Source organism: Rhagoletis pomonella, unplaced genomic scaffold, assembly GCF_013731165.1.
Source record: "Rhagoletis pomonella isolate Grant_MI unplaced genomic scaffold, Rhpom_1.0 Rhpom_scaffold_00006, whole genome shotgun sequence".
NCBI lineage: Eukaryota > Metazoa > Arthropoda > Insecta > Diptera > Tephritidae > Rhagoletis > Rhagoletis pomonella.
The window spans coordinates 81942225-81959024 of record NW_023458560.1 but is presented as its reverse complement, the minus strand read 5'-3'; the positions used below and the strand labels follow the sequence as shown (position 1 = coordinate 81959024).

Below are 16800 nucleotides of genomic sequence, written 5' to 3'. Positions count from 1 at the left end.
ACAAGGATTTATAAGAATAAAAAATATTAATTGGAGAAATATTTTTTGTGAACGTGTCGTTAGAATGTCATTATGAAAAATATAAATTATTAATGATTTTAACATCTCTGTTTAGAAAATTGTCAGCTTTCCAAATAAGTGTTACCAATACACCATTAATAATGCATAATGCATAAATTAGTACATACATATATAAGTTAATATAAACTAACAAATTTAAGAGCTTCTGGTTCTAACTTTAGACATACATATACATTTCATTATTTAATTATAAAAATTTTTGATACAAATTTCTTCGTACTTTTTTTCGTCGCTATTGGGTCAAGCAGTTATGAAGATTCGAAAATCGAATTTGTTGGTTTGTGGACGTTTTTTCATTTACAATAAGCCACAAATTATCAACATTTCCAACAAAAAAAATATTTAACAAAATTTGTTGGTCTCTATTTTCATTAACATCCTTTTCCGAAAGTGCAATATTTAAGAATTTATACCCATTTCATTGAGCACGCTTTTAACCCAAGTTTTGGTTTGTTTGTTAACATCAAAACTACATATCGACACCTAAGTGGAAGATCGACCTATCTCGGCAGCCAGTTCGAAAACTCCCTATCTCAAAAAACTGTTCTAGAACACCCTATTTCAGAATTTTGTTGAAGAACGCCCTATCTCAGAATGCGGTTCAAAAACGCCCTATCTCGGCAAATTTTCAATATATTTTCATTTGAGATAGGGCGTTCTTCAACCAAATTCTGAGTTAGGGCGTTTTTGAATTGGCTGCCGAGATAGGTCGATCTTCCAATCAGGTGTCGGTATATTAATAAAAAATGATTAAATATTGTCTGCTGTAACCTATTTTAGAAATAATTTATTTATTAGGATTTGCAATTTGAAAAAATCAGTTCCTTCCAATTTTGGGAATCAAACGGGACCCCACACAAGCAAAAATCGTTTTCTACAATCTTTATTAACCTGAAGGGCTAGACAACAAACAACCGCTATGCGAACAAAGTTATAATACCCATGTGCACAAATGCGCTCGGGTGTAATTATTTCTTAAAACATTATTCTAAATGTATGTTTTGAGCAAATTGATTTCAAAAGTTAGAAATATGTCCCATTTTTCAAAAATGTATAATAAAAAACATGTGAGTGTTTTAGCAATTTGTTTTCTGTAATTAAGGAAATGTAGAATTTTTTGAATTTTTCGAAATTACCGCTTTATGGGAGGGACCAGGTTATTGTTTAATTTTTGTATTTTCAATACGCTTCTGCCCTGCATAAAGGGAAATCCGCGTACCGAATTTTCTTCCGATATCTCAACTTTTCCTAGAGTTATCGTGTACACAAACAAACGGACAGGCAGACAGACGGAGATGGACTAATCAACTTCTCTTTTTATTCTGGGCATTTACGGTATATACATACATATGTACATAAATGTAGTATATATCTATCTCGATTTTGGTTGTTCCAAATATCCGTTACGTGAGAAAAGTTATAGTACCCTACTGCAGAAGTGCGTAGTAAATATGTTTAAATAGTACACCTTTTAATTAATAATTAATAAAAAAAATTTTACAATGCAACTCCTCAACCCCTCTTTAAAGAAAACAAGAACCCTTATAAAATTTCGTTTTGAAAGTTTTCAAATTTGAAAACTGAAGAAAAAAATTAATAGAAAAAAAATCATATAAATTTAAATAAATTTTGTTACCATCTCATAAGCTGGTAACAAAATATTGTCCCGCCCCGTGAAATATGCAATGCCAGAATTTCCACAATTCTTCATGGCTGAATTGCTGAATATATAGCATTACCAACGTTCCTAGAATCGCGGTGACATGAACAGGTAACATTTTTTGGTAATAAAATTTTCCGGTTACAAAATCTTGGGTTACGTGCAGAATATAGTTCTAAAAGTCTATAATACGAAGGGACAGATGCCGGTAATGAAATTCTTAAGTTTTTTCAAGCAAAAATTTTAAAAACTCAATTCTATTGACACTGTTTTATATTTCTATATACTGTTCACTAGTTTCGAATCTAATATATGTAAATGTATGTATCAAGATGTGTCCTTTGTGCTCGACGGTTGCGATGTTTGTTTGGACTGATTTCGCACCAGTCATTAGCCATGGGTTGATGTCAGAAAACGTCTATACATACGCGTTGAATACATACATACCCTGCAGGGAAACCGCGGACTTTATCGCCAAAAACGAACCAGTCCGATAGTAAGTAGATCCCCACCAGTTCAAAATCAGCGAAATGTGGGTCTCTTAAAAAAACTATTTTAATTCTCTTTTTTCATTAGAAATCTATATCTAAAGTGACGAATTTAGAACTGGTTCGGAATTATAGAAAAAGGGACGCAGAACGAACTAGATCTTAACTGTCGAATTTATAACTAGTTCGAAACTATCGAAAAAGGGATGCAGCGGGGGCTTGTTTACTTTACATAGATATGTGTTTGGCGGCTTTTTCGTTCAAATGCACTTTCATTCCGCACTTCGCAGATGCTATTTCATAGTTTGGTAATACAAAACAAAACTTTGTATTGACATACTAGCATCTTAGGGCCAACTGGAATGTAACAAATAACAGCGAGCACCTCTGCAAAGTCAGCTACAGCCAAAGGTATGTAAACGTACATTTCTTACAACCATTCAAACAAATTTAATTTCAAATTGAAAAAAACGTTTCTTTGAAAATAATGTAAAATCGCACACACGGAAGAACCAAAAAGATTGAAAAATCATGATACTTTTTTCTCTTTCGTCTGTCGATTTTAGAACTGGTTCGGAACTATAGAATTTAGGACTAGTTCGGAACTATCGAAAAAGGGATGCAGCGGGGGGCAATTGACACTTCCTAGGACATCGCCATGTTAAATTCGCCAGTTGTTTGTATGCAAAAGAGATTTATCGCGAACCAGTGCTGGGTCTAAACGTACTACATGCGCACCAGTTTAGAACCAGAGATTTTCCCCACAGGGCACGTATACATATATGTTTTTTTTCAATTCCAGATATGTTTAAACTTTAAAGTATAAAATATATCAACCCTGGGAAAAAAAGTATTAGTACTGAATGGTAAAAACGTGTGCATTCATTTTAAATATACAATCATGTGTGTGTGCGAATGCTTCTGTTACATTCACATTCCATACTGAATGTCAATCTACCATTCAAAAACACAACACAGTTTATTTGTTTTCAAGCATTTTAAGCCACTCAGGAATGAGGCTTTTTTTATACAAACAAACAATCAAAATTTTGAAAAGAATGTCGAGTGAATGCAGATCCTATTGATTCAATCATTTTACAGCTCTGATATGTACATATGTATGGGTAAGGGAATTATTCATGCCGAAAATGCGTGACAATGTATGGAGTATGGAGTACATAGAAGTGCCTAAGCAAACAATAAAGCGTTCACTCACCTCGATAAAGTTTGGCTTTGCCAGAAATTTGCAGTGCGCTGACCGACTCCAATTGTTGCTGTTGTTGTTGTTGCAGCTGATGTTGTTGCTGCTGATGATAGTGTGCCTGCAGATGATTATGCTGAATGTGCTGCTGCTGATGGTGGAGATGGTTTTGGCTTTGATTTTGAGTTTGATTAAGACTTTTTATTTGTGTCTGTTGTTGTTGTTGATGTTGCTGCAAACAAGCTCGATTTGTTGCATTGATCGATACACTTGGGATGGCATTGGTAGCCATGATCGAAGCAGGCGTTGCGCCAGAAGTTGTTGCTAGCGATTGTGGTTGCAGCTGCGGCTGTGGCTGTGCCTGTGCCTGTGCTTGGGTCTGGCGCTGCATCGTTTGTTGGTAGTGTTGCATATGTGGCAGCTGTGAAGAAATGTTGCCATGTGCGACATTTATCGCTATCGACTGATTGAATGTCATCCCATTTGAATTGGTCGCTGCCGTAATTGCCCCAGTATTGAGGGCCGGCGGACCATGCGTCGGGCAAAAAGTTCGAAGTTCACCGCTGGAATCGATGAACACGGGAGCTGCATCCATAAATGGCCAGGTGGCGCTGCTGTCACCCACTGCAGCCACAATCGTGGAAGCAGGGCTTGATTCCCGTTGTTGGGAAACAGTACTGTTGCTACTGCCTTTGCTTGGTGTTTCGGCCGCTGCGGCAGTCAGCGAAATCACCTGCACTGGATAGAGATGCGGTGCATGCGGTGCTTGCGGTGTGTTGCCAACCGCTACGTGCAATGCGCTGCTAGCTAGTGCAGCTGAGCCTGGCACACTATGCAAATAAATGTGTGGCACACCGCCCAATGAGTTGGCATGCTGTGTGCAATTATGCTGATGCTCTATAGATGACGTCACAAAGTTGTGTGATGGTTGTAGATTTTGCAACAGTGGCTGCGGCGGCTGCTGTTGAAAGGAATTTTTGGAGTAACTTTGTTGAGCCATGGGAGACACTTGGGGCTGCTGGTGTTGCTGCGGCTGCGGGTGCTGTTCCTGTTGCGCCTGTGAATGGTGATGGAGACTCATCCTATGCAGCATAGTGGTAGTGGTGGTCTGTTGCAGATAATGCTGCTGCTGCTGCTGCTGCTGCTTTGGTGGCTGTGGTTGATAGTAGATTGCTGTCTTTTCATGAGCGAACAGGGAGGACGCAGCCGCAGTTGTGGAAGAGGTGGTTGTCTGCTTTTTCCGTGCCGGATGAAACGATGGGGCTAGTGGCGTCAATTTCGATTTGAGCGCCTTCAAAGCCAACGTAACGGATGGTGTTGGGAGCTGTACTTTTGCAATAGGTAGTTCTTTTTTGGGTAACCGGTGTTCTGTTTTCTTAATGGACTGCATTGGATTTGAAACCGAACAAGAAGCTGTAATAGTTGCTGATATTGACTTGTTAACTCCCGATGGAATAGTATCGCTCGATCCACTCAGAGCTTGGGAGGCTTTGGTGCGGCCTTTATTATTGTTATCATCGACAATCTCGGCCATGAACGGACTTTCGATTTGTGGACCAACAATGAAATGGCCAATATTCATATTTTCCTCACAATATGTATCTTCTTCCGCAATATCTTTAACGGGCCGAGTTGATTCCAGCGGGGAGTGGGGTGTCGTTGCAGCTATGTTTTCCGTTTGTTCTTGTGCCTTCATTATCTGATAACTCTCGCCGATAAATGTCACCAACTCTCGGCACGCGAAATTCAGTTCTTTATTTTCTTCCACCACATTGTCTTCGTCAGCGCCCTCCCAAGAGCCTGTGCAATGCATTTTTCTGCTGTGCTTGCAGTAGCTGTCATGGGAACAATCGATAACATGTTCGATAATTCGAAAATTATCATAGTCGATAATGCGCTCCTGATAGGTACAATTGGCAGCTGTTTCATCGCAACCACAACCAAAATGGCTCGATGCATTGCAAGTACAATCAGCTGGTTCTAAATCGTCCAAAATATTACTACTTTGCGATTCGAACGATTGGTTTTGATTGACTGAATGTTCATTAGCCAGAGCGCTGCCAGTTACTGGCGATGGCTCATCTGCATGACCACCACCATCATTTATCGCATTCAGTGTTTGCTGCAGACAGTTGTCGCACTGGCTTAGACTATTTGATTTTGCGGAATTTTTATCGCCCACGAATCTGGAAAACTCATTACATTCATTACAATCGCGGTTCATATCGAAAACGTTTAATTCTCCATAGAACAACTGACTTTCATTTGCATTCCCGATCGCCTCGTCAGCAAACTCCTTTACGCTGTTTGTTATAGCCATTTCCTTGTTTTCGTCCGCTTCGTGAAATTCCATCAATCCATAGTCTTCACTGTCATTATTTGAAGCCAGCGCTGCCAACGCATGGTACGCATGTTCACTCTCCCCATATACATCCGTCCCCAGCTCAGTGTTGCCTGCTGTCAAGAGCTGTTCTTCGTCACTCAATGCGTCAGTCTGTGTACTATTATCGACAAGCCTAACCGCCGCCATTGTGGCGCTGGCAATCATCTCTCCACCGATTTCCAAGTTATCATCATATTTAGAAGATGCCGTCACCGTTGCAACAAGTGGCAATGGTAACCTACGAGAATGGGTGTGTGTTCCTAACTCCGGCATCATAGCAGAAGAAGCCGCGGAGGAACTGGTCCCTACGAAGCCAGGCGAAACCGAAGTCAATGTCGTGAAACTATCTTCTTCATCCACGTGTCCGGCGTTAGTGCTGCTGATGAGAAATGTGGTAATAGCAGTGGCCGCAGATTCCTGATTCAGCATGCTCTTGCGACTGACATTGGTAGTTGTTGTTGATTCCGCCGTACTTGCTACATCTACTACTCCATCCATTGACACTCCTACAACAGCTGGAGGCGAAGCAGTAATGGCGGCAATGTGGGTAGTCACACTTGCAGCTGCCATACGAGAAAAGTGAAAAGTTAGCAGCCGATTTGGAATTTTGCAATAATCGCTTCACGTTAACGGTAAGCAGCCGTGATATTGTCGCAGTCGCAGTCGGTGTCGGACAAGTGTGTGCTCGCACTTTACAACAGCTGATAATGAGCCAGTCCTATACTCCGTCCCTTTGCCAGTTGGCTTTTTTTTTATCGTTCTACCAGATGTTCACTTCAGCGCCAATTTTTTTGTTGCTCATTATTTTCGTATGCGCTCCCCTCCAAAGTAATCTTAGCGAGCGTTGACCAATTCACCAATATTTATTAGAGTTTGGTGTTGTATGCAGGTTCGTGCATGCATAGATTTAGCCGGCATCAAAACTGAAAAAAGTAAATAAACATTTTACCATTAAAGTTGATTGCATAATTACAATAAAATATCGAATCCTAACCGCCAAAAAGGGTAAGTGAGTATTTCTGCATAAAAAAGTAAAATGTTAAAAAAAAATGTCGCTTACGTGTTTTTGGGGCGGTTAGGGGTCGATATGTACTACATATACATATGTACCTATGTAAATATTGTATTCAAATTTGTTATAATAAGTATTCAGGTACTCTTGCATGTATGTATGTAGTCTTGCGTCGTCTACATACACCGAATTGTATATAAGTAAGTAACAGATTGACTGAATAGCGCTGCTATTGGACAGCTCTGCTCCTTGGTTTGCAGTTAGTAGTTTGAAAACTTCGTGTCGTATACGTAACCTAACATTCATCGGTTTGTAATAGGGATGTTGCAAATGTCATATTTTCGCGAATGTACGAATGCGAATGCGAATGCGAATGTTAGGAATAACATTAAAAAGACTTAAGACATCGTTTTTATTACTTAAAAATTTTGTAAATTATTAGAACATTGAACGAATGCTAACCTATACAGTGTTTTAATCTATGTAGTAGTCAAAGTTTTATATTTCGAAAAAAGTAATTTTGCTGCCGTTTCTCCCGCGAGGCGATTTCTTAGAGGCTCGTATATAAGGCCGGCTGCACTGAACAATTAATTGCTCACTTGGAACGCTGGCGGGTGGAGCGCTAAAATATTTGCGGGCCAGATCTATCAATTTGTCGTATTTTAATTTAGTTTTCCACCAATAGAGAGGATTTTCAACGAGATGAGCTGATCTGTTACAAAAAAAAAAATCAAGTAGATAATGAAGGAAATCGACGGATAAATAAAGAAGTAATAAGCGGTCATATGAAAATGCGCAAAGATTTTTTGTATGAAAAATAAGCGGGCAAGAATGTTAATCATACGCCATGTACACCCGAAAATATCTCGAAAACTTATCCATAGAATAAAACATTAACTCGATTTTCAGATACAGCGAGCAATTCTATATAGGAATTGGATAATGGCGTCCGTTGAACATTTTTCCTCTATACCAGTGTTATTTTTCAGTTTTCGTATTTTTAGTGCCTTGTTTTGCCTTTTTTGATATTTCTGGTGCCTTTTCCTGCCTATTTCGTTATTTTATTTTTCCTTTTCCGGCCTATTTCGTTATTTTATTTAGCCTTTTTTATAGGTCGTAAAATCCGTTCCCTGCTTAAAAGACATTTAGGAGTACTTGTTGAAGGTAGGGATTGGTAGTGGAGGGTTGAAATTCGATTTTTTCCGAATTTCGAACATTGCCCAACCATTCGATTATTCGATTCGAAATTTGGTGGTGCAAATTCGATTTAGTTCGAATTTTGTCGAATTTTCCAAAAATTTTTTGAAGTGAAACTTCTTAATCGAGTTCGGAGATATTTGCGTTGAATATTTAACACCATTTCATAAAATCTGTATCGTTCGTTCGATTTTCAAAAAGGAGGTAGGTGTCAAATGAAAGAGCTTGCCCTGTAGATGTGTAATATGGTTTTAGCTTTGGGCCATATGAATGTATGTAAGAAAATCAAAATCAAATTATTTAATAACATAAATAAATTACCCCAATATGAGTATCAAACGAAATGATGATAAACTCAAATTACACCAGTGGCGTAGCCAGTTTTGGCTTAGGAGGGACGGATGAAAAAAAAAATTTCCATCGATAACTTAAATCTGTGACACACAATGGCTAGAGGCGTCGCCTGAGTTCATTCTTTCATATATTTATGTATGTGCCAGTTTTACCGTTATATATTTTTTATCTACTCGTTTATTCCATGGGGTCTTCATGCTTTATTTAAATTTAAAAAATTAAATTACTATACCGTTTTAAAAATCTGAAAATTCACTGTGGGAAATTTTTTTTATTCTCTTTTTGTCTTCGGGTTCTCGTTTATGCCTTTATAAGTTTTGAAAAAAGGTTTTGAACGAACCATTATATCACATTCCTAGGCAAGTTTTGAAAGAATATTTTCGATACTAAATTTTATTAAAACAAAATGTTGAAATCAGCTTCGTATATAGAAACAGTGTCGTCGTTAATTAAGAAAGAGATGTTCTTAAATATCATAACTTTACGATACTATTATTATTATATTGACTCGATTTGACTATTTATTTTATTATATTTTAATTTGAATTATTTGTTTATAAAAATATATATTTTATTCCTTAACAAACACTAAATGAAAATAAGTTTAATCTTTGAACAACATTAAAAAAAATCGACAAGTTTTCGTAAAAATTTCGAACTTTCTATTTCAATTTTATCTCTTAATATTTTGCAGTTTTTTACCTCATTCAATTTTAGTCTAATAAAGTACAAATTTAAAATAGCTATGATTTACAGTTGATGTATGGCATGTTTTTGACGATGTCGGTAATTTCCTTCCATATTATCTAAGTGTGTTCGACGATTTTTTAATGAAGAAAATGAGCAACGCCTTCATCAAAAGAAAAAAAAAAAAATATTAAAAATCAACGATAAGTCGCAGCTATGTATTTTAAACTTGCGTTTTTTTTTTGTATTGATCGGGCTGCAAAACTGCTTACTCAAAATATGTATTTCTAGGAAATCCAATTAAAAAGCTTTACGAAAGTTTGTTGATTTTTTTTAATGTTGCGCAAAGATTAAACTTTGGATTTATATGGGTTTTGTTAAAGTGTAAACTGCAATTTTATAAACAAATAATAAAAATTATACAATTTTAAGATAAATGGCGAATCTATGTATGTATCATGTATAAAGTTTTGATAAGCACTTGAAATGTCAAGTTTTAGTACTGAATTCAAAGAAGATGTCTCTTTTATCCATTCATAATAACTTAAAAAAAAATTTGTTTGGTAAGAAGTGTATCTTAAAATATCTGACATTTATGTTAAAAGTGTAAAATATGTAAATGTACCTACATAAACTTTCCCGTGAATACCATCAAATCATTGGTTTTGAAGGGAATCTATGTATGCATGCACTTAGAAAATATATGAGTAAATTAAAAATTCGATACAATTTACAGTCGAAAAGTATCCCAACACTGTGGGCAGTCTGAAATAAAAAAATTATAAATCGGAAGGGTAAAATAGTATTGTGTTATTAATTCAAAAATAAAAAGTTTAATTTCACTGACGAAGGGGGGCTCTATCCCCCCCAAATCCCGCGCGCCCCCCTGGCTACGCCACTGAATTACACTGTAGGACAGCCCAAACCAGCCCGGACTTTGTTAACATTTTCTGAAAGTACACCCATCCAGTAGTAAAACACTCGGTGGATTTGCGAAAGTTAGCTCGTCTTTTTATTTCATGGCCTATTAAAAAGTTTTCATGTCTCGGCCTAAGTAGTTTTCAAAAAAATAATAAAAATAAAAATAAAATATATAATAAAATTGCATGGGAAATATTTTCGTAGAACATTTTAACCTATTAGCTCGCGCCTAAAAGGGTAAGTTTGATCCTTACTTCAATAAATCCCGCAAAAAGCAAATTTGGAAGTCGTTAGGGGACTGGTGTACTCTAGAAAATTACTCTCCAGAAAATTTTACTAGGGGTCTTCTCAGGCAAAAGCTTCGTGCTAATACAAACGTAAAAGCCTCTACAAATCTAAAATAAAAAATCAACAAAAAAAAGTAATTTTACAATTTTATTTTTTTAATTTAATAATAACAGTTCCTTCTTGGCACAGATTTTTTGTCTCGATGCATCAGATCAAAAAACGTGTATTTTTTCCTTGCATCTCCAAGACAAATGGAGTGCCACACACAGTGATGGCAAATTTAGTCAGAAACAAGAAAGTTGAAGAGTTCATTTTTTTGGAAATAAATATGAAATTAGATTTTTTCTAGAAAAATTCGATTTTATCCGAATTTTACCAACACAAAGTTCGATTTCAAAAATTCGCCATTTCGGAGCTAAAATTCGAATATCGAAGCTTCGAATATCGAATTTACCCATCCCTAGTTGAAGGTCCCTCGATGATGCTTGATATACTACTCAACCGTTAAGCGCCTGAAGCTAAAAGCCGGTTATTGTCCGCACCCTGGTGAGATAGATATTAGAGTGAACTCTCTCGCCATGTACATATTCGCTTTCGCAAATCATTCGTGTCATTTTATGCGAATCATTCGCATAACGAATGCGAATGCAAATATTCGCAACATGCCAGGTTTGTATTACTGAAGATGATGACCAAATTTATGTTACGTATACGACACGTGGTTTTCAATCTGCTAACCAAGAAGTACCGTTGTTCATTAGTATTTGAATTAGACTACTTAAGAAAGTGGAAACAAACTGTCATTTAATGTTTTGTATGCCATTTTTGTATACCCTATGAATGCGCGATACTAATTTATTAGTCAAAGTTTACATTTATGTTCATGTATTTATATTAGGGTGGTCCAAAATAAGTAAAGTCGGAATTTAATCCCCTAAAATTTTTCTATATCGAAAAAATATACCCCAATTTTTTGTTTGTTTTTGAAATCAAAAAATATTTACAGGTCGCTCAAAACGCTCAAAGTGTTGCATGTGTGTATTTTATATGAAAAAAAAACAACAACTATGAAAAAATGGTTAATTAAATAATCGGGTATTATTAATTATTGGGAATCTCCTGAAGAGAAACAGAGTTTTTCGATTGAAAAATTTTGATTTTCAAGAATTCTATACCATTTCTACGAAGTGGAAAACTTCTGAACGCTTTGTGAGCGCACAAATTCCGACCTAACTTTTTCACATGCATTCTTGACCTCCCTAATGTACAATCCACATTACATCTTACATTTTCTGTATACGTGTATATTTTGGTATTCTATTTGGCGGCCGCTGTGGTTTAGTCGTTAGCAGTGCGCGCTACCATTCTGCAGGGCCTGGGTTCAAACCCGGTTTAACTCAGCATAAAAAAAGGTTTTTTTTTTCTAATAGCGGTCGCCCCTACGCAGGTAATGGCAAGCAACCGAGTGTATTTCTGCCATAAAAAACAGCTTCTCATAAAAATACAATCGCCGTTCGGAGTCGGCGTAAGACTGTAGGTCCCTGCAATTTGTGTGACAACATCAAGGCGGCACGCCACTAGTCGGAGGAGAAGCTCGGCCAAACACTAACATTTGAAGGCAGTCTCTGCTGATTTATAAGTTTTACGAAGATCACTGGCTTTGCTTGAGGACTTCAAACTAGATCAGCACTTTTTTGATTTGCCTTTGCAGCAGTGAACTTTCAATGCAGATTACCAAGAAATGCTCTAGAACTTTAGAGTATAAATTATGCTGCTTTTTGGGCAGGTGCTTTGTCAAAAATTCTCACTCGCCACAAAAACCAACGAATGTGACCAAAAAAAAATTCTTACTGAAGGTTTGTTAAATAAGTTATAGTTTTATTAATTCTCCTCGGAACCTCGGAATAAAGTCGCACCTAATCCTGTTGCAGCAAATTCTTATCATATGCAATACAAGATTTTGTGGCACACCCTAATATGCATACATATCTAGGAAATTGTTGTAATGAACCATATAGATAATATGATTTCTACATGTATGTACATATGTATGTGTATGCGTTTGTACTCATACTTACGTTTGAATATTAAAAGCCACGTAAATGATTTACGCAATTATACATAAATAATAACATATGTTCACTTTATGACCGCACGCAGGCACGTGTGTGTTCATGTTAGTTTTTCGTGGATTATTTTCCGAATATTAGTCCACCATAGTATGTATTTCCCCATCAACATCTTTCATAGTTTTTGGCCCTAACAACACCTCTGTAGAAATACATATACATATATGTATGTATGTATAATGGGTTAGTAAGAGCTTTTCCACGTTTGCTAAAAAAAGTAAAGTGGATGGTAAGCTAACAATATTCCAGCTTTCCACCATTGCAAATACAAGCGCTGCATACCTCTCCTGGCCCTCTCTCTCAGTGCCATTCTCTCTTAGTCTTTTCCACTGCCCTTATGTATGTACATATGTATGTATGTATGTATAATTCACCTCCCAGGAATAACATACATATATACATATGTTATTAACTCAAGTCTCTTTTGAGTTGGCTCATTTTTTTAATCAACATTTTCTCATTTAGAGAAATGTTCGCGCAACAAGTTAGATGCTTCCTTTTTTTATCTTTGTGTCCTTTGAAATAATTATAATGTAATATAAGAACGCAAAAAAAAAATACAAATGCTAACATTTATAAAACTTTCCGGTAATATTTCTTTTCTTGTGGGTATCCTAAAAGCTTCAAAGCCTACAAGCAGCAATCGACAAAGGACCAAAGTGTCTATTGAAATTCGCTAAAGGAACGGCAGTGTTCTTTAACATTGCGTGAAAGCATTGATTCATACGTCGTAAACGCATCTGGCAACGCTATGGACGATATATTCGTTTATGTTAGCCCTCTTATGGTCAGCCAGCATAGCCTAATCTAATCTAACCGACTTAAAAGAAAAAAAAGTAGAAGGTTATCAATTCATCGGAATATTAATTTTTTTTATGTACTACGCTCCCAAAATACTTTGGAGTACGTGAACCGTTTTGGATAATTCGGAAAGGTGCTACCTTAAGAGTGGTCCCATACTAATTTGGTTTAGCCCTTTGACGATCAAAGGGACAGCGGTGACCCTTTTAAATAAACATATTTTCTGGAAAAACTGTTGAACCGATTCAAAAAGGTCTTATTTAGTAGATAATTAATGCAGCTTTCAGACATTACCTTACTTTTAAGGGTGGAGTCCTCCAGGCCGCCCCAAATTCAAAAAAACTTAACTTTTTTTTCTCCTATTTCCCTGTTGCAATATTTCTGTATTGGGTGGAGTTTGGAAATATGTATGTCCCATTGGTCCTCAACGTTGATGACATATTCGAATTTTTCAGAGGAGTTGGTTTACTAGGAAAAAAAAATAAATTTGTTTAATTTTTGGCTTATACATTGGAACATAATTTTTTGTGGTAAATTTCGAAACAATTCGATCATATTTTAAAGCAAAATGATTTTTTGCAAGAGGTACAGAATGCGTTTGTTCGATGATCCCTGCCTTCTTTTTAGCAAACAACACACCTCTTACGTCCAGTTTCATTTCTGCGCTTAGGCCCGTCTTTCACCGCTATTTTGTGGTCGGTAAAACAATGAATTAGTTCGGTAGCCAGCTGTGCGAGGAATTGCAATGTAGATATAGAAAAAACATCTTTAATTGACATGGATATTTAAAAAAAAGACGCAAGTCGAATCGGTTTATCTTTCATATATTGCTTAATCAGCCTTATCATGAGTTTCATTTTCCTCGAACCGTTTCACTTTTCACTTTTGGTCTCCATGGTATTACTATGGGCGGATGACAAATTTTCGGGTGAATTTTTTTTTTAGACGAAACTCAGGTTAAGGCAGAATGATTTTCTTCTCTTGAATTTTACCATATTATCGATTGCCTCGCACTTCGTCTCACTCAGCGCTTCTGGGAAGGCCTTATTCATATGAACGAATTTTAGATGCTCGATCGAACGACGATCATCTCGGGGAGGCTGTTCAATACAAACAATAACAAAATGAAAGCGAATTTCTTCGAATTCCTTTCAACTCATTAATTCGATGGCACCGAGAAAATTGGAAATGTTGCCCAATAAAGCCGAGTTTCTAGCAGGCGGTAAATTGTCACAATAAATAATTTCCAAATTTCCAAATACGCCTTTGAACCTAGAAGTACTTTCTTCGTCGAATTGACCAGCTGGTGACGTGTGTTGTTTACGCATACAAAATTAAGAACGTACTTCCAAGGATAATGTATATACTAATATAAATCAATGATAATAAATAAATGATATAATCGATGATTCTCCGATAAGCACTCGCGTAAACAATTCTTTTCAATCGAAAGTCGGATAGGAATAGAAAAAAAAACGTTGTTTAGATTTTTACCATTGACGACCCTTGGGACATAACCATAAGTCCCACATTTTTCCACAAAAATATTTTTCCGAAACTTTTTCTTAGTAATATGGGATCACTGAACTCGAATCAGGTGTCATATCTTTGAATTTCTCAACGGATCAGTAATGGCCGTCAAAGCGTTAGTTCTATTTTATCATGAAAATGTTAACGGTACTCCTAAAATTTTATACGAGCATTAAAGCAATTTCCTATATGTGCGATAGTTAAAGGGGTGATCGGCGGATGGGCAGGTGGTGTGGTTGCTCCCACCATCATTTAGAAAGGGCATAAACTACCATTTACAAAAAAGTGTAACTTGTTAATGCGGTTCGTGCGTAGGTATGTATAAACAAGGTAAGTAATACCAATCATTTTCCGGTCGTTGCCACGGTCGAACCGGCTACAAAAGTTCGAGCATAATTTTGCTTGAACTTAAATGTGTGTACCCACAAAATGTGCCAACGCAGCAAGAACTATTCACACTCGCAAGTGTTTACACCCTCGACAGGTTCATTTGGTCATAAAAATGTGCTCGGCGAAAAATGTTCGAGAGCCCTACAGTTACGCAAAAAAAAAAGATCTATAACTTGCAAACCTGACGAGATATGAAAATGGCGAAACCATATTTGAAATAAGCGTGCAAAAATCTATCCATCCAAATAAGCTCTGTTTCCGGAATTATAAGCTTACCAAAAAATGTTCTCCATATAAATAAGGGTATAGACATAACTATGTAGTTATTTTTACGGTATAATCCCACTTTGAAATAGCGAAGATATTTTTCATTTTCACTACCACTACTAGACATACATATCTAGTTGATGTACTGACCGAATATATTCACGCAATCATCCCACCCCCCTATAATGACGTAAGCAATTTCCACATGAACTCCTGAATTAGGGGTGATGATAACAACAACGAACAACTCTGATGACAAGAATTTGACAAAACTGAAATATAAGCTTTTATTTATCAGCCACAATGCGATATAAATCGATGGCGAAGTTCATCTGATTATGTGCATTTTCGATTTCAATGTTTATTAACATACATACATACATACACACAAGAACTTACTAGGCTTTTCGACGAAGAGGCCTTGTAACAAACAGATCACTTAAAATCAAAACCAAGGAATAAATAAATGCAACGAAATTATAGCAGCGCCACCCACGGCTATTTGAGGAAGCTATCAGAATGCTGACTAAAAGCTGAACGTGTACGTACGTGTGTACATTTGTATGTACGATAGCGTTAATTGAGAGTACTTTTGTAAGACATTGCAGCAAGTTTATTTATTATTTTATTGTGAGAGAGCAACCAGTATGAAAGAAATAAGTGTAAGAAATGGCTTACCAAAAGAGAATATGGAGCACCTTAACTAACGTTCATATTTCTGAGGTAGGTTTTGTACGATAAAGAGTATCTACTAACAAATGTTAAATATAAAAAGCTAACTAACTTGCCCGCTCCCAAACATTTTTCTTTTTGCCAATTTCTTTTTTCTTTTTGCCAATTTCGAAAATGTCATTATTGACGCCTGACGTCAAAAATTTTGTAAGGGAGTTAATTTGAGCTGTTGCAATTTCTTACTTAGGCCCATCTATACACAAACATATCGAGGGCTTATATTCAATACCCTCTATCTGCAAAAACTCAATTTTTCAGGAGAGCAAAAAAACTGTTTTGGCAGCTGTTTTTAAAAGTGTTAATAATTTTAAGCACACACGCATGTCTTAAATATTCACGCAATTCACGCAATTTAATTCATTTAATTTTAGTTTAAAGATCAGATAGAGGTTATTGCAATTCGAATTATAACTATTTATATAGAAAGATTTGCTGATAGAGGGTTTTGCAGAATAATGAAAATGTCAGTTCTTTAGACGTAAATACTATGTTAAACTAAGATTTTAATGCAGAAATCATAGGTGTGAAAATTCGTTCCCTTCTATTCCGATGTGCCCAGGTAACCACATAGTTTTAAATGTGTTTTTGTGTCAAAAGAGTATTTCACGTGATTTCGAAATTATATGAGAATAATTAGCACTGTTAAAAGAGGCTTCGCTGGCTGGTTTACTGTCGGTTC

The 16800-nt window shown here is 36.4% G+C and overlaps 1 protein-coding gene across 1 annotated transcript in view; it reads right to left on the bottom strand.

The window, feature by feature from the left end:
- The window catches only part of LOC118741473, a 231099-nt gene that overhangs the window by 209715 nt on the left and 4584 nt on the right, over positions 1-16800 (bottom strand). Inside the window, exon 2 of the mRNA XM_036473464.1 lies at positions 3446-6736. Within this exon, the coding sequence (XP_036329357.1) occupies positions 3446-6383 (2938 nt within the window). The 5' untranslated portion in view covers positions 6384-6736. The remainder of the gene's footprint in view (positions 1-3445; positions 6737-16800) is intronic.